At 40.2% G+C, this 22468-nt stretch overlaps 1 protein-coding gene across 1 annotated transcript in view; it reads right to left on the bottom strand.

Annotated features, from left to right (window-relative positions):
* Positions 1-734: 734 nt before the first annotated feature.
* The window catches only part of NELL2 (neural EGFL like 2), a 153848-nt gene continuing 132114 nt past the window's right edge, over positions 735-22468 (bottom strand). Inside the window, exons 16-20 of the mRNA XM_075059106.1 lie at positions 17751-17891; positions 7565-7758; positions 6434-6610; positions 4063-4287; positions 735-1308 (exon numbers count right to left, since the gene is read on the bottom strand). Of these exons, the coding sequence (XP_074915207.1) occupies positions 1258-1308; positions 4063-4287; positions 6434-6610; positions 7565-7758; positions 17751-17891 (788 nt within the window). The 3' untranslated portion in view covers positions 735-1257. The remainder of the gene's footprint in view (positions 1309-4062; positions 4288-6433; positions 6611-7564; positions 7759-17750; positions 17892-22468) is intronic.

The following is a 22468-nucleotide window of genomic DNA, read 5'->3' as shown; positions in this document are numbered from 1 at the left end:
TCTTTTATTTATTGTCCCAACAGTACAGTAGTGAAAACAGGGTTTGCATGTTGCAGTGATCCCCACGCATTAAGACACTTTACACAAACAACAAAAACAGCTGTGGAGCTTATAGAAAGACAAACCAACCCAGGGCAGCTGGAGAGAGGAGGAATCTGGAGAAGATTCCCTGCAAATCTGAACAGATGCAAGTCACACACAAATGGTCTGTTCCCACTCTGGGTGACAGCATCCTGCTGGCACATGAATTTTCTGTTCTATCCACTGAAATGACTCAGACATGAAGTTATTTATGTGTTCCCAGAAGAATAACAAAGATAAGACATAATAGGCATAAGGTCGTGCCGGGAAGAAGCTCCCATACGTAGAGGAGCTAGACCAGCGATACTCTACCTGTATGGCCCAGGTGCCTAGGCATGCTGGCAAAGAAGGAACAGTAACAACACGCATGAAAATGACATCCCTGAAAAGGAAAGGCAGCACAAACAGAAACGTAAGGTAAGAGAAATATTTATTTAAATTTGCACAATAACGAGCTTATACTGAACAAATTCAATCAAGAAATAATAGTAAGTGCAGTAAAACAAGGAAATATTGATGACTTTTCCCATCAGAAAACATTAAGAAGCCATGCCTGTGCATCACGGTTTTTCTTTTTTGGTTTTTTTTTTTTTTTTTTTTTAGTTTTTTTGTTTTTACAATAACTTCTATCTTTTTTTTTTTTTTCAGCGCACATACTGTACATATCACATCTTAGCTGCTAGGTTCTTTATTCCTGAAGGCTTCATCCTTTTACTCAAACATCTGCTAAATTCTGCAGTGAGCAATCAAACACATTTGTGCAGATGCAACTATGATTAGGTAAAAATCTCTGCATCTGGTCAAGTGTTGGACTCTCAAAGCTTCGGAAGACCCTGTACGAGCTCCTAGTTGATTTTGGATCTTGACATCGTTATGTACAGCATTACAATGTGTCACTTTACACTAACCTAAATATTCTGCATAATGATGTCAGACAGACAAATAGCCAGAAGATTTGGGCCTAACCTCATACAAAGGTTTACACATCCAAGCTTATCTTGAGTCCCATAAATTTCACGCTGATTCAGGTAACGGAGTTCATCATATATCTGCACTTTAGATGGACAAAACCAATCTAATTTTAGGTTTAATTTTGTACAATTTTTGGTCTAAAGGTCTTTTTTGTGAAGGAAAATTCTTTAACCAGAAACTGCTTGTGAGAGATGGTTGTTGGTGTCACAGTTCCTGAAGGCACTGTGGGTCCACTGAGCAACAGACGTGGCCATTCTAAAGGAAGGGAAAAAGGAAAGAATTGAAACAATTAGCATTTTGTACAAACCAAGTCAATTTAACAAGCTCAGCCATTTGCAAACACCCATCAGATTTGAACGTACAGATTTGTAAAATACAAGACATCGACAGGTTTTGATTGGATTCACAACATTGTCGTCATGTCCTTCCCTTGCCCAAGGGAACGGGCTATTATGATTCCTCTAATTGCTTGCTTTGCTGTGGTCTGTATCCCAGAGCTACAACAGTCAAACTTCATGAAAGAAGCTGGGATCAGTGGAAGAAATGCTCCCGACATAAAGGTATCAGGCATCTGCTCAAGTACACAAAGCTCTTGAACAAGACAGGGAGCTTGGGAGTTTTATTTAGATCAGCCAGAAGGGACTCCAGGTTTTATTTAGCCCTGAATGCTTTGAGTTAATACAACCTGGCTGTAACACCAGCAAACATTAATCCATAAAGTTCTTCCTGATAGTCCAGACATTCTTCTGAGAATTTTAGCAATTAAGGGAACAGATTGCCTATGGACATCATTAAAGTACTGAAGAAATAATTTTCTGCACCTCTACTACTTCTTTTTTTAAGTCTGATTCTTACAATGCAAATAAAAGCATGTATTATTTTTAAATTACTCCAAGTATATTTAGTTAACTGAACGGCCAGGACTGAATAAAGACCACAGTCTGAATCATTCCAACACTTTCTTTCAGTCCTTCTGTTACAGGAGGTTAGACAATCTGACTGCCCACCTTCTTTACTAGTGATTTGAAATGGTTTTGTGGCTAAGTCAGCTTTAGCTGATGCCCGAGTTTCTGAATTCTTAAAGGATTTGTGTAAACCTATTTTGCTATAGCTTGCTTAGAGAGGCTTAGACTGGAGCTTTGACCTTCCATGTGATGCTCTGCAGGAAAAGAGTGGGGTGACACAGGACGAATGAGATGGAGAACTATACAAACTGGGCACAGCCTGATTAACCTGATCTGGAGGGAGCGGGCTTCTTGCAGGCAGAACTACAATATTAAAATGCTGCCAATATGAGCAGATGATAGTGTATTTCAAAAAGAAAACTGCTCTGTAAAGAAAACTGAGCAAGATTTGGCTTGCTGAGGGACAAAGTGGTACATCTTCGCTGTTATGCAGATTCACACCTGAGCTGTATTAAGTCTATGGGTTTGGGCAGAGTATCTGTTTTAATCTTACATATGTTCACAATGCAGCAATGGATTTTATTAGTCTGTGTACATGTTTACACTGAATAGAAATTAGTCAACGCTTAAGGTTCAGCCTTTGCTTAAGAGAAAAGGGCAGATGGGAGCAGCGCACGGGTGGCCATCAGCAGAACTGACACATGGCTTCTGCATTGCCACTGATTTGCTACACAACAACGAGAACACATTTCCCATCACCAAATCTCAAAAGCGCTTTAGAGAAGAATCACACATAACTATTTGTCTTACAGATGGGGAAGCGGAGGCACAAAAACCTCAGCAACTTGCCCAAGTAAAAAGTAACTTCTGGCATTGGAATCGGGGTATGCCACCAGCTGCGGACCCCAAAAGTTTGGGTTTCTGCACATCAGCCTGTTTCAACATCCTTTGGGCAGCAGCTGGCTTTCTAACCATCAGCCACTCTGTCAGGTCACATCATTTTCTTCTAACCACCAACCCGTTCTGACATCAAGACAAATGCCTACGCTTACTTGGCACGTACCGCTTCCCTCGTAAAAGGACTCTGCCTCGACAGCAGCAACCGCCGTTGCACGCACTATTGCGTCAGGCAAAGTGGAGGAAGAAGGTGGTGCTTGACAGCTTCTGCTACACGATCTGTTACTCCCCATCTCTCCCAGGAGGTGTTGAAGTTAGATTATTTATTATGAGCACTTTTTCAAAGTAGTTAATTGTACTACGACTTTGGCAAGTACCTTCCTTGGGATGGACATAGGATAAAGACCAAAATCAACTGTGAATTTCAGTAATAATCAAAGATTTCCAGATGAATCCTGCTGTCTCTCTCCCTTTGGCTACTGCGGAAACACGCTGTCATTCTTCGGTACTGGATGATGGAAAATACAATTCACCTTACAGGCTTATTTTGAATGGAAAAACTTATTTTAACCTCCTTTTCTTTTGCATCTTTAAAAAAAGATGCCAGAATTCACATAAGCCCATAGCCACTAATTTTTCTCCTCAGACAATGAATTCCTTTGACTACAAAAACTATTAAATGTTCTAAACATGATGTTGATTCTACTATTAATTTTAAAGCAAGAAAGCTATGTAACCATGTAACTAGTCCTTTAATTCTCAAAAGCAATTATTATTCTCAAAAGCAATTCAATCAGTTCTGATAACGCTATAGTATCACACAGAACAAATTTCTTGTGTGAAGTCTAGTCTTACATACCTCTTTGTTATTGCATATGTTCCCAAGATAGCATGGAGCTATATAGTAAGAACTGTGATCAAACTTGAATTGAGCTATCCTGGTGGAAAAGCAAAGCCCACTACCGTGTCCGCCACACACTGCGGCACGGGCTGTTGTCCTGCTTCTGACCTGCTAGCACACTAAACCACCCTTCTAGCACAAGCAAGAGTAAAGTTAACCAAGCTGAACACTTTTACTGTTATCTCCGCTGCTTTAAAACTAGCGCAGACACCAACTATCCACCGACCGGACTCAGTGCATTAATATTTATATACCACAGGACAAGCTGGGAGAGAAGCATCTCTGCTTAATTTTTATGCCCTTTACCTTGCACTGGCAGAGGGTGCACTCTGTGCCGTGCTTGATCCAAGAAGATCCAGTGAAGCGAACGACGTTGGTTTCATCCAGGCAGGTTTTAGTGATGTCATTGCGAATGGTGTCCGCTTGGCAGGGGTCAGTGACACAGCGCAGGCAGCACTCGTTCTCGGGGAGGACGCTGAATTCACAATCCACCTCCGGGCACGGCAAGGGCCAGCAGTCAACTTCACCTTGCTGTTGACAAATACGATGAGAACAAGAGAAGATTGTTAGCTCTTCTCTTCTTTCATTACCTGTTCCTCTGACTCAGCAGTCTGTTTCTTAGCTGGCTAGTTGTATCCATCTGCTCCTATTCAGAAGTCGGTGCAGAGAACACTGATATTCACTCCCTGTGGGAGACACAGCAAGTTGGGTGCTTTTTTCTGCATGCTGTTCAGGAAGTGTATTAGAGTTAAATTATTTCAACACGCTCTGCATCAAGCTGCAGCTGAAAATTCTCCATAAACGTCATGCCATGTGGAATATGGCTATGTCCTTGCGAAGTCCTACTTCTGCAAGTGACAGAAGCCGTAACAGGGGTCTACTGCAAAAACACTTTGAATTCTCCAGTTTCACCTAGTTCTTACTTGTATTCGGGCTGTCGGTTTGCCACAGAAAGCCCTCAAGTTCAGCTCTGGATGGGCTAGAGTTTATCTTGGCCACGATTACAAATGCAGTGGTTGGACTAAGGGTGTCAAGCTCCCCAAGCTGCCCAATGAAGCAAGGAACACCGGCGTGTTTTCAGTAAGAGGACCTCCGCCCCCTTACCATCCATTTAGGATGTTACAATCACAATACCTGAACTTCCAGCCTTAATCACACTTTCTGCATGATGGGTTCAGTACAGTCAGGGTATGAAAAGGTCATAAGAGAGACTTGCATTGGGCCAGAATATTCTTAGGGGAAGTTCCTGTATGCCTGTACACAAACCTAAAGATGTCTAATTATTCACATCAGTTACTAGAAGCTGGGGTCAGCTTCCCTTCAACTCTGGACAAGGGCCAAAGTTTCAGATCTATTGGTCGAAGAAAAGACTTCACAGAAGTCATTAATCCGTATTTCTTTTGGAGCAGGTCCATCTCCGACCTCCAACTTATTCAGCATATTTGAGCACAGATTGAGTAGTCCAGATTTAAGGGGGGCAAAGAGAATTGCATTTGGCTCTAGAAAAGAAGTATTCACAAAAACTGTATCCAAGGCTTTGAGAATGATGAGTTCAATATCTCCAGAGCAAAAGCTGAAAAAAATTCCCAGGGATTTGCCATAGCTGAAAATTTACTCCTCTTGTTGCAGAAAGTATTGTGAAGTTACTCTTTTGCAAAATTCTCATCTGGGTCAATTTTTGTCTTTTTGAATCACATGATGGTAAGAATGAAAGCAATCTTAAAACCAGTCACTGATCTTGATATTTCAATTCATTTTTTGTAGTGATGGACAGTGCAAGGAGTAGACAATATGTCGTCACCCAAAAAAATCCCTGACAACTGAAAGAAAGCAGGCTTTATTTACAGAAGTACCATCTTGAAAAAAGAGACATCTATTGAGATACCAAACTGTAGGTTGTTTTGTTTTGTTTTTAAGACATTTAATGAACCACCTGGGAGTCTATTTCGCTGGATTTTACCAGTGGTAACACTGAAAGCACAGTGTCTACAGAAATTGGTTTCTGGCTGTTATTCATGATACTCTGACAAAGGAAAGCTGCTAGATGGACTAGGCTTTACATTTGGAGATAACAGGTGATAAAAGCTAGTCGGTTTTATCTTGGGATTTTTTCTGTTATGAAAACTTCCTGAGTGGCATTATGCAGAATAGTTTTTTCTCTGACTCTGAAATACATGCCTAGGAAAAAGATCACAAGCTTTAACAGTTTTTTTTTTTCAAACCTCATTTCACTATGTTGAAAAATGCATCAAGTCTTATTATTTTTCTGTTACTCAGAATGTCTGGATGAATAAACAATTTTTAGTCTACCAGCATCTTTGAAATTATCCACCATGATAATAAATACATATTTAGAATTGCCTTATACAGCTTCATCAGTCTCTGAATGAGTGAACACATGAGTGTTGCTGTGTAGGTGCCATATCCAAATGACCTCCACTCTTTGCTAAAACAGTCTCATGATTAAATAATTTCTATTGTGTCTATTGTGTCAAAATGCATTTTTGACTGGAACTTGACAATACTGACAAATATCCATGAAAATCAGATTTCGATTATACGCATACTCCAGAGGAAATTAAATGGATGCTAATGCACGAAAATTAACTATTCACAGATCAGAATATCTCATATCCTTTTTCCCTCCAGTCTCTGCTGCTGCAATCAGGAGCCTTACCAAGCAGCGACACTGCTGACAGTTCTGTATCCAGGAGTCACCGCTGTTGTAGGAAAGCTCCCCGCTCTGATGTAAACATTGACTGCTGAGCCTTGGGTCACATTCAGGACAGCAAAATAGGTCCACGGTGGGATTTTCACAGTCACAGACCATTCGCCGGCACATCACATATCCACTCTGTTGTTGGAAGACAGGCATAGAGCGATGGCAAAAATGTGATCAACTCCGGCAGTACTGGTACCAAAATTTGATTTTTTTTTCATGATTCTAAGCCACTAGCAGCTCGTGAGTTTTTTGACTATACGATAACCTTGTCAAAATACAATTCAAACAGAGGCAGAAACCACAATACACACTCAGTAACTACCAAAAAGTTCCCCTGTTGTCTTAAATACATCCTTCATACAACCAACCTTCAGACAGCTCTCACCTAAGTTGGTGAAACCCAAGGGTGTCTTTCCCAAGGGACAAATTTTAATGTATTGCACTGTTTATGTCATTCTTGCACAGATGCTAGTCAAGTCTTGGTTTAAACTTCCAGATCAGTCCCTCTCATCTGTAATTATTCTCGTAAGGAAGATGATAGGTAGTCTGAAATTCAATTCACGCCCATGAAAGCTGAGCTGCTGAAATGCTCAGGACTTTGTCAGCGGTGTATTGGGCCTTCATTCTCCATCAGCATTTAGCTTGAGATCCAGGTTCCCACAGCTAACATTTGAGAAAGCTGAGCTGAATTACTCTGCAGACACAGAACCTACTTCTATTTATAGCCATCTGCTAGAGATACTGGCGTCAGTCACCAACGCCAATATGTGTCTAGACAGACAGTTTCTTTGCATCAAAGTGCCGTTACTCCCACCCAGAAAACACAGGTGGTATCTCTGCTAAGAAAATAGTACCATCATCCTTCTCCCAGTATCATAAAATAAACCTCCCAAGGAAGTTCCACTCATGCAGATTGGAGAGAGAAGCTCTCCCCAAAACTGTATGTAATAAATAATTCCATTTTTCTGTAGCACTACAAGCACGCCTGACAAGGCAGCTAAACCAGGAATTTCACTTGAATCATGCCACTCTTCCTTTCATTCCTACCACCATCTTGCAGAAGCAGCTACTTCTATTTCTACTGACCTGGCATGAGCAGACAGAGCATCTGTCATTCTCCAGCACCCAAATCTGACCGTTGTGCTTGATTTTGTCTTCATGGATACAGTCTCCTGTGCAGTTCTTGCCATGGGGACATCGACAGTCGTACCCACCATCCAAGTTAAAGCAAACAGTGTCATTGGCACAGCTATGCCTTCCAGTTCCACATTCATCAATGTCTGCAAAAACATGCCATGTAATGCTCTCAGACCACATTCAATTAACAAAAATGTTCTTGCGGCAGTCAATATAAATGATTCTTGGCCATTAAAGACTTCAGCTGAAAATTAATTTGCACTTCACCAGAACGGGGAGAAATAACTTACAAGTTCACAAAAAGTATTTTTCAAGCCAGATAAAACTTTTAAAACATGGTATTTTGAGTTTTTCTATACATCTTTCTAAGTGAATGCCATTGAGCAAGGTAGGTAGAGTGAAGAAATCACAGGAACCATAAGAACAAAAATAATTCTCAGCTCCCTAAAGAGAATGAGTTTGTGGCAGCTGTCCATGAGACATGCAGTTAAAGAAAAGCTGCAGAATCTTGTTTTCAAAACCTTTTGCTGGCTTTGTCTAGCACATTTGAATTCACTTGTGAGAAGTTAATGTGAAAGGTGACGTCTGACCTGTAAGCTCATTTAAGCAAGCACACCATGCTTTAAGTTGCATCATTTATTAGGGTGTGCAAACTAGAATATTTTAATTATTCAAGTTGCAGGGACATCTATAGCCCTTGTATCTCGCATACAAACTAAAGAAAAAAAATTAATGTCTCCAGTGCAGAAAGGTAAATGATGTCAAAACAATCATATCTCAAAGAATTCAAGAGTACCTTTGAAGGTCTACTTCATCAAGGTACACAAAATCATTTTGCAAGGGCAAACTAGCAGCACACAGTGCCTTCTACTTGAATAGCCTTTATTTAGCTTTTTCAGCTGTCCATATGGAGAAAAGTTATCTGGGAGAAAAGCTTTGAAAGGGCATGAAGTAAACAGCTATATGTGATAAAACATGGAAAACACTAGAAGAGTAAAGACTAGATCTATTGCGATTGCAAATATCGATACCCTGAGTTCAACTCTAAATACAATTTCACAACAGTCTGGCCCAAGCTCTTAATCAGAGTTCATTAAAAAGTAGCATTGTGATATTTGACTGTCCAACAGATCAGTAGAAGACAAAATAAGCAATATGGTCATGCATGTATCTTTCACCATCAGCATAAAAACTTAATAAAACACACAGCTTTGAGTTCAGTAATGGAAATGAAATCTCCAATTCACCTCAAGCACATTCAGTTTAAAGCAAAATAACTCAATTATAATTTCAATTCCAAGTGTGGCTGCAGTCAAAAAAAAAGTAAACCGGTTGCTAACATGAATATGAATTGGGATGAAAAACAGCAGGGAAATTATTAGAATTCCATTGTATAAATAAGCAGCATTGTGGGTTTCCTTCAAATACTGTGTGCAGTAACAGTGGCACCATCTCAAAAAAAAGTATCGCAAAATTACTGGGGCTTATGGAAAAGACAAGGAAAATATCATTTGAGAAGAACTGAAAAGAAATAGATTGTTCATCTCTAAAAGAACATCAGCAAGAAGGGAAATAACAAAAAAACTAATGAATACTCCAGAGAAGACATGTTGAGAGCTTTTGTTCTTCATATTGCCTAATACATAAGACAAGGGACAGTGAATGAAACTGAAAGACAACAAATTTAAGCCTGATAAAAGGAAATAACTTTTCATACAATGCACAAACAAACTATGACACTCACTGCCACTGAATGTTAAAAGGGGAAAGAAATTGCATAGCCCAAAGTGTATAAAGCTAGCAAGCATATTCAATTTGCAATACTAACAGATTTTGGAACAGAGATTACATTTCATGCATTAGGGTCTAGGGTGCCCTTATTTACATATCAGATCACCCAGAACAGGCAAATCATCTCAGATCTCCACATCTTCTCCCTCGCTACCTTCTGAAGCACCTGGAGTTGGTCACTGTTGCGATAGGGCAGAAGATAACTGGGATCACGAACCTGAGTCAGCGTGGCTGTTCGCATGGACCTGAACAGCTGAAACGTCGCAGGCGCTTCAGCATGGATACCCGTGGGAAACCCACCCGTGGGAAACCCGTGGAAACCCACCCAAACAGCACGGATACATCACGAGCGGAACCCACGGCCCCGCGGAGGCTGTCCCGTTTCCAGCCTTGAAGGTTTTTAGACAAGCAGCTAGCGGGAACGGTTTGAGTGATGCTGGTCTGGGCAGAGCAGAGGGGTGGAAGAGCTGCTTTCTCATTCCTGTATTTTCTCTTAAATCCATACTGAAAATAATACAATCTGGCAATATAAAATTAAGATCCCCATATGCTCACAGTCTAACTGGTTTCAAGTTATGCAAAAAAGAGAAGAAACGCAAAACCTATGTAAATATAATAATTCAGATTAACAGCAGGAATCTCTTTATTATTGAAGTAATTTCTAATAAATTACTTTCAGACCCTCGTGTTCGTTTGTTTAAAACACACTTTTGTACAAAGCTTTCACATAAGTAGTATCATAAATGAATAATATCACTTCTCAACAACCTGGCCACTTGACTGAAAGCAGCCATATTTAATGAGATACTTGGATGAAGTTCAGCTGTCATGTAAATAAGAACAATTTCCTTTAACCACAAATGGTGACCCTATAAACACTAAGTCTGCATTTGGCACTTGTGTACAAGTGTATTTCACAATTTTCCCATGAGAAAAAGGTTTCTGGGGTTTGTTTTTCTCCACGGTAATGGTTAGTGCACTGTTACTGAAAACAATTGAGGTTTCAACATTGACTCTGGTATCGAGCCAAGCTTATCCAAGATTGGGAATTTACGAAAAATCCCAACCTTGTTCTTTCAGTTGTTTGATTCATGAAAATAAATGTTCTGGATAGGGCAATTTAAATATCTCTGGTCAAAGCAGGAGCTAGTTACATTTTGATTCTAACCTAATCAGAAACAGCAGTGTGTTTATAACGCAGCAAGAGAAACACAAACTTTGTATGCACGAAATTCTCATCTGCATTATTCATCCACATCAGACTCCAGGCATTATCTGCAAAGAACTTGCAGACAAATCATCCATACCAAGCAAAACTTTGTTCAGCTTTTTGACTTTGGATTTATAATGGATGGTGGTTTGTTACTGACATTTTGTTTACAGCCATAACCAGTTCTCCAATTTCTATAACCATGTGGACAGGGTATGCTGCATCTTTTGTGTCTGAAAAAGGGAAGGATTACAGGTTTCATATTTCCAGTATATCCAGCCACAGAGGCATGTTATTATTGCTCTTCTATGATTTAAAAAAAAAACAACAACCAAAAACAAAAACCCAAACACCAAAAAAGCCCCAACAAAACAACAAATAATTCACTTCAGGCTATTTACAACACCCTGCTTAAGAATCAAGCAGCTTGAATGTTATGACATTAGAACATTAGATCTCAAAAGACTTGGAGGTTTGCCTCAGAAAAAAACAGAAACAAAATGTAACTAGTTTTCTAGTGCTAAATTGAGGACCAGTTGTTATTTATCTAACCTACATTAAAAATTACAGCAGCTTTGATCTGGCACACTTTTAAGAATTTTCCTTTTCTTACCATCATCCCTGGGTAGAACTTAATATTGCAATGACAAAGGAGTACCATGGATGAAGAAGTAGTGATACGTGTTACAGAAAGCTAGGAGTTAATTGCATCACAAGTAATTTCATGCCTACAGAGGAAAAATATTGGACTGAAGCCATAGAAAATGGTGACAGTACTTGGCATGACTAAACGCCATTTGCAATATTTGAGAGACTGCAAAGGCAGAAAGCTCCATAAAAATGGGAATTTCAATTGTCCCGCCAGGTTGTGACCCAAGGCTGTATTTAACAGATTTACTGAGTGTTTCTTGGAACAGATAGTCAAAGAATCCCAAAGGCACAAAGCACCATTTGACTTGGCCCTGAGCAGTGTGCAGACTCTGATTCGAAATGTCTCTACTCAGCAACTACTCTGTATTGGTGACCAACAGTGACCAAAATGTATGCAAGTTCAATGTCCTTAAAGGAATTTAAAAGGCTGCAGAAAATCTCTGTGGTAGTGCTTAGTTTCACGGAGGGAATTATGTTAAAATGATGACGTTTTAAAGATGAATTAAAACTAGCAACCAAAAGGATAACATGTTTTCAGAGAGAAATAAGATTGTTTAAAGGTACTATATTATAGATCGAGAGTAAATGTATACTATACTAATTAAAAAGACTTTAAAGGGGGGATACATTTCATATACTGTAATACTTTTATTCAAAATCTTCATGAGCTCCCTTGCATAATACATGGCCTTAAATGAACTACGTGCCATGAAATAAAAGAGGTCATTGACTCACAGATTAATAGCAGGTTAATTGGTAAGTAATAAAAGGCAGCAACAAATGGTCAGGTTGTCACAATGGAGAGTTGTCCCAAGGGAGTTCCCCAAGAATCTGTGCCAGAATGTGTGCTGCTCAATATACTCAGTCATCTGGGGGAATGGATGAACAGTGAGATGAAAAAGACTGTTGATAAGAAAGTATTAAAACCAAACAACTGACAGTGAAATATAGAAGTATTTCATGATATTGACTGAGTAAACAATAATATGTCAGATGAGATTCAATTGTAAGGTGCATGGGGAAATACCCGTTCAAAAATCAAATCAGTATTTTAGGTCTATTCTGGAAAGAGATCTTGGAGCTGCTGTGGATAGCTCTAAAAAAAATGACAGCTCAATAATATTTTGGACAAACCCCCACAAATACAATATTGATAATGACAGATGAGAAAACTCGCAATAAACTCACAAGGAACACGAACAAGGCACAATTAGAAAAAAACCCCAACTGTGTACACCTTGCTAGGAAGTGAGAAAGGGCTCAGAGACCCATTCTGATATAGCTGATGGAAAGTTGCAACTTTCCTTCCTCTGATAAACTATCCAGACTTAAGTGTAGGACATTCACATAAAGCCCCCCAAAGTCTCCCTCAGACGTTATTTCCTACCAGAATCATTCTGATATCAGTTAGAGCGTCATCTATGTAAAGAAAAGAAGATGAACGTTTGTATTACTGAGAAATATGCTGTTGGAAGAGATGGGCTGGGAGGGTGAACAGTTCCTTTGCTCTGAAGCAACTGAAGTTTCTCCGTTACCTTAGCTCTGAGGAGTAGCATTAGCTCAGCAAGGTGACAACGTCAGGATACCTGAGTACTTTTTCCTTCAGGCAAAAAAGGCAGGCGTGCATTTGATAGGGAGCCCAAGCGCATCTGAGCAGAAAGTTACGTTTCTGTTCTTCTCTGTCCTAAGTAAATCTATTGACTGATGTCATCATTCTTCAAAGAGCAAGTGGATTGTGAATTATTTATTCGTGAGTTCATGCAAGCCAGCTGCCAGAGTGCTTAGCAGATGTGGAAGATGAAGAGCTGAGACTTCAGATGCTGGTAACACCAGCTTCACAGAAATGTTGCTTCCTGATACAGCAAATGTATTCAAATTCCCATCTTGTAAAATGCAGTGGTCAAGTTTCTGTTTTATTAGTCCTTTTATAAAAGATGAGAAACCCTGCCAATTTTGTGCTCTGCCCACATTCCAGAATATTTAAATATTAATGTGTCTCCATATCTGCCTTCTGTTTGGTGATGCTTAAGTTGGGTTCCCAAACTCAATAATGAAGCCTTAATGCCTATCGCTCTGTTTGGGATGGATGGAAAAAAGGTCACTTTATTTGTGGACCTTTTAAGATCATGAATAAAGGCAAAAGGATTTCAATGGAGCTTTATGAGTGCTAGTAAGATCTCCTGCTGAAGAGTAGCAATTCTTTATTTCCTGTCTCCTTAAGTGCTATCAGTAACAAAGCTTCTGTTAAACATCACCAGCACTGTAGAAAGATCCAAGTGTAGGACTCCAAACTGACAGCGGTTTTTGAACTACAAGAAATTTCACGTACTAGTTAAAATACCAGATGTACTGTGAGATAAATTCAGACATCCTGACAGTCAGCAATTCCTCTGCCTTCCCAATCCACAGACGTGGATGCTGAAGTGACCATTTTGGACTCTGTTCATTCATTAAGGCTGGGGAGCATCCTGAGCCTCGTAAGACGCCTCCACCCCTCATTATCCTGGATTGTGGAAGATATTGTTCAAGTAGAGCCCCGACCCTCTGTGTTGTCAGGCAGCCTGCTCTGTCACACAGAGAAGGAAGTGATTCTACTTCTGGAAGCAGGACGGCAGAAGAAAAACACAACAAGACATTTCAGAACAGAAATCCTAAACTGTGAGATCACATAGAGGTAAGACCTTACAACCAAAAAAAAGATCCTTATCAAACTGGGCATTCTGGATTGATACTTTCCAATCCTTTCATTTCCACCTGTCTCATTTAAAGAATGTGGTACCTGCTGAGAGTGAAAGTATGTTGATCTCATATTCTGCATCAACAACAGCTGGTACCTGCCAGATACTCTTGGTAAGTCCTAAGGGGCTGCATTAATTAGGTGAGCTATTCTTCGGATGTGGAAGTATGCAAAATGTCCAACAACTGATGAGGCATAACCTGCACTGTTCTGGCACAAACCAATACAGCCTCTCTCTTCAGCTGATTTTGGAAGCTTTTAGACATTGCAGGGGACAAATTCAAAGGAATCAGGATCTTACACAACTGCAGAACAAATATTAACTGGGCCTGAACATTCTTATTTTAGGATTTTGCCCTCAGTGGTTCCAGTTTTTTAATGCAATGAAGCTTGAGGCTGCAATATCTACTATCTTAGTCTAGCTCTCCTTTATGAAATGGTACATGAGAGACAACCTTCAGAGCACTAGTAAGACTGTGTAAAGAAACTATAAAGAAAAGCTGTAGGGGGGCAAAGAGAAAGGAACCAGGTGATATACCATGCTGAATGCTATATTTACACATATATAAAATTTAAGATTTTGCAAAGCCATGCAGTTCTCAAAGACTAAGCAGCTGATCTTTCACCACTTTTCTGGAAATATGATGATGCGTAACATAATTCCATTTCCAAGGGAAAAGCAGCAAGTGCTGGTAAGAGGTTGAAGCCCTACAGCTGCATTTCCCATCATTTCTCTCGGTAATTGTTATAGAGACCACAGGTCTACCGAGGAGTATAATGTGAAGCAAAACTAATAGCAAAGGAATCTCTAGGTCTTCTGTTGCCTGTAGGTACAATAAAATGGGATTATGAATCTCTGCATTCAAGGACATTAGTCAAAATACTCAATATTCTCAGATGTGCCAAAGAAGCAGCAGTAGCCAAGGTCAATATATGTGTAAAACAGGCAATTCAGCAAGTATTATTTCATTATCAAGCACTGACAAAGTCTAATGCTACCAAGGAGCTAGAGACCTAGGAATATTTAGTATGATGTCCTGATGGGACCATTTCCAGCAAAAGGGGTAGGTGCAGATTTGGTATTCTGTTAAAATAAGGATTTTAAGGAAATGCTCCTGCATTTCTGTGACCTTAACAGAGGTGTTTCCACCTGGATTGTTAAAATTGGAGGCTTTGCTGAAGGAAACAAGGAGCTGACTAACACTGATCACAGAAGTGCTCTCTGTAGTACTATCAGTACATGTCCAGGGGACATAAACAGACCCAGATTTGAGACAGACCAGATAGAACAATCAAGAAAGAAAAGACTTGAACACACACTTCCTTGGCTTTTAAAGGTTTTCTCCACTGAAAGAGGGAACTTTCTTCAAAGCGACTAAAACTTCCAAAAGATGAGCCAAAGCCAAGCCTATTGTGCACTCAATATAAAACACTGCTTTGAAGTAGTCCTCTTAGAAAGCAACAGGGACAAGCCCTCAAAGAACATTTCCTAATCCCCATGAAGTTTAAATTCTTTGTTCACCAAGAGGACCAGTTTCTCTTCCGTGTAATTCTGCACTGTTCCTTCTACAGCTCTGCAAGCTGTAGCACCTGCAGAAGCCATAAAGCTTCAGAGGACACTGGTCCTGGATACAGCAAGAAGCTCATACAGTTGAAGGTGAGAAGTAGAGAACTGAGATTTGAAATCTGAGATTAGTATAGCCTGGAAGCTGCTCCCCCATTACAGTGAGTATCTAAAAGACCATCCACTAGCAGCTCAATCTAATCACGTCTAACTAGGGGATACTGAAGAAGTGACAAAAGAAATCCATTTTCTTATGTCTTTAAACCCAGTAGGGGAATCTCTCACTGTGGGAAGTTCTGACAGCAGACAAGCCAACTGCTTTTGCGCTACTGTGCTTTGCTACTGGAGGTTCAACTTTCCATACTGCAGTGGATTTTAGGCAGTCTCTTCATACCTTTTCAGGTTTTATTTTCTGTCTGATACACAATGTCACAGGCTTCAATCCAATAAAAAGTGATGTGGTAAGACTAATAAAATATCTAACCTTCCTCCCCATCTCAAGTTGCTATGCATCCCAAAATTTGGAGCTGCAATCAATCAAACTGAATGTGTTCCACTATTAGTAACTAGGGTTATCAGCAATGAATATAATTTCCTGGCATCTGTGATTTAATTCTAATTACTTGTTATCCTCTGTGTATGTTTAATAAAGAGCTGCTGGTGCTTTGTAGAAATGGTCAAAACATTCTAACAATTGCCACTTCTGCATACACGTAGCAATCCCCATATTTCTTTTTCCTTGGCTTTTCATTTGCTTAGAAATTGCTGCTTAATTGTTGCTTGTTTGCACACATCTTAACAGAGTCACTTTGTATCATGTATATCTCTTGAAGTAGCATATGCCAAACCACTATCTTCAACCCACAAGACAAATGTTTATTGACATTGAAGATAAAACTTGGGGTACTGAGAATATTTCCATAAATGCCTGGCTAGAGTATTACCTGTGCCACGAGTGACAGAACGTTATAATCAGAGGGATCACAACTTCTTCTTTGCACCTTCTTGTCCTAACACCTGACCAGCTAACACTGACATTTAGTTAGTTCTTGACAAAGAAAGCTCGACTTATAAAAGCAGTGGCTGCCTCAAATAGCTGATTCCTCCTGGGAATACAGGCTTTCAGCAGTGGCGAAAATGTGTTGAAATAAAGTATTGATGATGGGGATACCGAAAAGGTCATTCTCGCTCCTGGAGAACTGTCTGTCTGTCTGCCTTAGTGAAATTAATTCAATTGCTTCCCTTTGGAACCAATGCAGCCCACCAATGTGAGTTTAAACGGCAAGGTAGGAAAGCTTACAGTGTGTGAGCACTGAATATTTCAGCACTCAGAGACAGCAGGGAGAAAGGCTCCTAATTTTGCCCTAAGTAGTCCATGGCAAAACAGACTGGTTTGTTCTCTTACTTAAGACCAGCAGCATGCACTATTTTAAGAGCTGAATAACATTCCATGCTAAGAGATCTGCATCTGCAAACAACTGTCTTCTTACTAACCTACTGTTCTCTCTAACATTCTTCATAAAGAAAGAAAACCTGCCCATCTCCTTGTCCCCCTTGTCACTCTCTTGTCCCCTGCACCTTGCCCCAGCCCTAAGTCCTCTGAGCTCCCCAGTTTGTAGGGTTGTTCTTCAAATCACAGCTGTCTACAAGCAGTTAGCCTGGGCACCCGAGAAGCACCACGGTTTTAACCCGGGTGTGGGTAAGGGGGTCAGGGCTGCATAATCGTTCTTTGCAATGGGAAATCTTTTCATCACAGGGACTGAGGTCTGGATGGAGGCCCATTTCTACACGTAAAGAACCTGACATATAAACAGGTTACTGTGGAGTGACAGATTACAGTGCAGGCTACCGGCCCACGGGAAATTGCTTCTGCAAGGACCATGCACAGAAGCAGATGTAGGGCCAGAGAAACTGCGTTTTAAGCACCTTGCCTGAGTTCACATATTATCTTAGCAAATCACAGACAGAAATGGCCACTAACGCTCCACCTATATGTTAGGAATATTCATACTTCATAATCTTTTGCCTTTTGTTTATGATGCTTATTTAGACAACTATTGCTTTGGCTCAAGGTTTAACTTTCATTGATACAGTGTCCAAGACAATACTTGACCAGTACAGAGATACCAGACATTACTGTAATGCGAGTCATAACACTACCCCACCTTTTTTAGATACTGACCTTCACAGGATTCTCCACTTGGTGAAAACATCCCATTGTCATGGTAGCCGTCTCTGCACTCGCAGTGGTACCAACCAGGCAGGTTAATGCAGTTAGCACGGCTGTCACACTGAACAAAGCCATCTGAGCATTCATCAATGTCTGTTTAGTAAGAACAACAAAAAAGGAGGAGAAAAATCACACAGAGGAAATTGCTACATTCATCTGATGGAAGAACAATGTCTCTGGTATTTCTGGGTTTCACAGAAGTGTATTTTCATTACTGACTACTTGAATTTCCAGAATTATTTGCAGTAAAGTTTTAAATCATTTCCATAAAAGGACTTGGCTAACGGTGTTGGCCCTGCCAACAGTGGAGGTTCTGCTAATCCCAGTTTACTGTTTACAAATTAGCAACTCATTTTGTCACAATACATTATAGGTAATCTGACATCTGTGTAAGTTACCCACAGTATGAAGAAAGGAACTGGATCCCCGTTCAAATAATAAGATGTTAACCCTTTGAGTAGCGCAGGCTGCCTGATAGACAAAGATTGTTTCTAGGGGCATATCAAAACATTAAATACTCACTCCGGTCCTTGCTTATGCTCTTGATGACACCAATTTTAGGTTAGTAGGGCTTCCCTATCTTGTGGAGTTCCTATTGACTTACACTGGCGCCTCTGACTCTCAACATAACTGACCGCAATCTCCTCTCTCACCATCAAAGAGAACAGCTGGGATTCCAAACAAATGCTTAGACCCTAAAGATGAAACACAACACATTCTCCCCCTCCTGATAATTCCTTTGGGATGTGGGTTTCTTAAAAGATCAACTTCCACTGACTGAACTTTACAGTAATGACTCACTATAGAATAGATTTCTGGATGCACTCGCTAGATCCAAAATCCACCAAAGCACGTCCTGCAGACACCTGAACTTATGGACTTAGCAAAGATGCAGAGAACTTTGTGACATACGCATTTCCAGTGCCTTCAGTGATGCAGTAAGCTCTATTACAGAATAGGTCCCAGAGTATGAGTGTTGTTAACAGTCAGGGAATACCAGGAGTACGGAGTCAAACAGGGATAAAAATGTGTCCTTCCTTATCAGATCCATTGCATTAGCATTGTGTTTTATACCATACCTACTTAAGCAGCAAGGTGACCGAGAGGTGCCTACGGAACTGGCACAGAGGGAGACACAACACACGCAAACTGCCTTCAGGAACAAAAAGCTCTAAATCCCCCCACCATGAGTCTCAATAATGAATAAGCCCTCAATGTACTGGTCATTCTGGTCAGCATAGGGATTCAACCTTTCTTTAAAAGGTTGAAGCTTTAAAAATAAGAACTAAAATAACAAATTGAGACTCAGACTCTTGAAAGTACGTCAGCAGTTGATCTAGTATCCTCCGGGATGCGGATATGAAGGAGAGGTGTGATGTGACCACTGAGATATATGTAAAATATGTCAAAATTCTGCCCACAGTCCCTGTTAGCTCCCATTTATGTCATCTGTTATTTTCATAAGAGAAGTGTAAACCGGCTAAGAAAATCAATTGTGAGCTGCAGTAAGGTAACAAATCTCTTTTCTGACAATACTGATGTGTGCATAGATAAAGATATACTCACCCTAGTCTCTTACAAAATCTGTTCAAACACAAACTTTAAAAAAACCCAAGGCTTCCTTATTCATCAAAAACACTTTGTTCCACATTTGAAAGTAAGAAAATTATTAAGTACATGGGGGACACTTGCATAAACCATCAGGTATCACTCAGTCACCCACATTTGTTTCTGAGTTGCATTTTTCTTATACATGCCAGGGGGTAGGTGGGATGTGCTCTGGGTATTTTATTTACACGCCAAATGACATTTCTTTTGAATCTCTGGAATAACCGTACAACCGTATCATGAGTGTATTGGTTTTTAAAAGCTTTACAGATGCTTGATGAAATTTCATTAGAAATTTTAATTCTTACGTCTCAGTCTGATTTTCGATCAACAGTCTCTCTAACCAGGGGTGCCTGGTGTGCATTACCAGTATTTATGATGATGAAAATTACCAGTAGTTCTGCTGGAATATTGCACCAAGCACATATTTTGCCACTTTGTGTACCACAAATTAAATCATAAGTCTCTATTGGTTTAAAACACAGAATTTTCAACTCCACTATGAATTCCAGGGTAATCATCTAAGTAGTCCTGCTGCGTGACTGAGAAATGCCAAACCTTTACAACCTTCCGCTGTTCAGTGTGTCTTTCTCTAAATCAGTATAAAGTCTGGCCTTTTTCTTGTGAGCAGCCAGCAGCCAGTGGGACCTCAGAGGTGTTTGAGAGATCAGAGGAAGATCAATGAAAATTATGTTACTGTCATGAGAAAAGGTTGGTTTGCAGTCTGTGCCTTATCCGCTGCTATTCGCTCACATACCTGCAGATTACTTAAGAAAAAGGAAAGGAAGAAAGGGCTACAATCTAGAAGTTCCCTTACCACTGGGGAACATGCCTCCTGGGAGACAGCTTGCCTGGCAGAACAGAATCTAAGTGACTGTGCTAAACGTTTGGGATCACCTGGTGAGTACAAGATAACTTGTTGGGGTTGGCCAAAGCTACGAGCCCCAGAGAATCAATGAAGCATGCAAACTCAGAGGCTGGGAGAGAAGAGCTGTTGTTCAGAATCTATATGAATCTTCATGCTGGCTACTTAATAACGTGCATTAAGACACTGGGTGGCATATACATCTTCTTTGGGAAAGTGGAATGTATGCATTGGTGATGAGGTGGAGAAAAGAGTGTTATTTAGGTCAAAGTAACAGATATGAATTAAAGAAAGCCTGTGTTCCTCTCTTCAGAACAATTTATTTGTGATCTGTAAGCCTTATAATTATAAGCGCAGTATTGCAGGCACAGGCTGAATGCATTCTGATGAACTCACTTACTGATTATTCAGGAAAAACAAGCCTTGAATGTCACATCAGTATTGGTAAACTGACAACAAAAGCAGCTTTTCTGTATTTATTTGCAAACTAGCTGACAAACCTATATCACAAGAAATATTACCTGGGATGAAATGCTTTTACAGATGCCAATAAACAAAGAAAGAAATACATTCTTCTGGTTTTGTTACAGCTGCAAGCAAAGTTGAGTGGAGTTCTGTAAGAAAGCCTACCATAACAAGCGTGGATGGAAGCACGCTGCTGGTCTTTAAGAACTGCCCTATTCTTGACAGATTGTTTGCCTGAAACCATTGCATTGGAACCATTGCTATATTGATGCTGAATAACTCATTACTCCTTACATGCTTCTGCAGCAAACAAAAGAAATCCAGAACAACTAACTTTTTAGGCAAATGACATTTTACAGCATGTGCCAATGGGTTTCAGAATATAGATGTTCCTTTTGCACGAGATTTTGTTCTAACTCTCCCAGCTAATGCTGATCATTAATTCTAGTAGAGACCTGCTCTGTCATGGGACAAAATATAACTGTTGCAACTCTGTTAAACAAGAAAACGCAGCAGAAATGTGTTTTGCGGAGCCAAAGCACTGATTTCATGGAAAATTTTCTTGACATTTAGATAAAAGGATTTCTATTTTCAAATGGGCATAGCATGGCTCAGGAAGTGCTGCAAAACTATCTACAACTGAAATTATCTTATTAGTATGGGAAAAGCAACCCAGAAATAATTTTTCTCTGTCCTATGGTGAAACATTCTCCGATGAATCATCTTGCAGCTGCTCAGTCAGAGGTGTGAGCTGACAAGAGAAGAAAAACTGATTGAAGTTTTGCTTGGCCAGTGGCTATGGTATATCAGTGGGCTATATGGAACATTAACAGCACTAATGAAGTCCTGTTTGATGCTGTACTAGAAAGGCATGAAAAATGAAATATTACTCTATAGAAGGAAGTTACTGAAAGGCTTTATATTTTCAGTTATGAAAAAAATTAAACAAAAGGTTTAAGTACAAGGAAAGGAGGGATATATTTTTTTTCAATAGCAGGTGATGACATTTTTAAGCAAATAGACAAAACAGACAACTAATTCTGAGTACCCAAGTTCCGCTCTAACTGGCTATAAGAAGCTGTGGCAAAGTGGGGGAGAAGAAGGAAAAAAAAAAAAGGAAAGCATCCCCATCCAGGAAGTAAAATAGAGTCTCATATGTGTGACAGGCCAGAGCAAATGGTCTCATCCTGGCCCTGCTCCAATTTACGGCAGAACTCCCACTGACTACCACAGAGGTAGCATTTTCTCTATTTTCCTCTTTCCTTCTCAAATAAGGAGCACAACTGCACATACCAAATCTGTCACCCCACTGATACGAGTGGCCAGGTTTGGAACAGAAATACCGAGAGAGTCGCTGGAAGTAACCGTCACCCCAAGCTGGAGAGCAGCTACACAGCCGGACCACTGCACTGCCGCACCGCCTGCTCTGGCCGTGCTTCCACCCTGTGGCATTTGCATGGCAAAAAAATTGGTGATTTTGGCTCTTGGAACACCGCGGCTGGGGAGCAAACACACACCTGCGGGACTGGTGAGCCCACGAAACACCGGGAGCGTGGGGACTCTCTCTGCCCTTTGTAATTCATGGGTGCACTCGTGGCAGTTCTGTACATACCCTATTGCCACAAAACAGGCTCACTGATTATCACGCACTTACGCTGCACATGATTTGGTTTTCACATATTCAGGTTTCCTCCTGTGCCTTTTTCTTAAACTGAAATCAGTCAGCCTGCTT

The sequence above is a fragment of the Buteo buteo genome, chromosome 28, assembly GCF_964188355.1.
Source record: "Buteo buteo chromosome 28, bButBut1.hap1.1, whole genome shotgun sequence".
Taxonomy (NCBI): Eukaryota; Metazoa; Chordata; class Aves; order Accipitriformes; family Accipitridae; genus Buteo; species Buteo buteo.
This window is presented reverse-complemented; position numbering and strand designations above follow the sequence as displayed.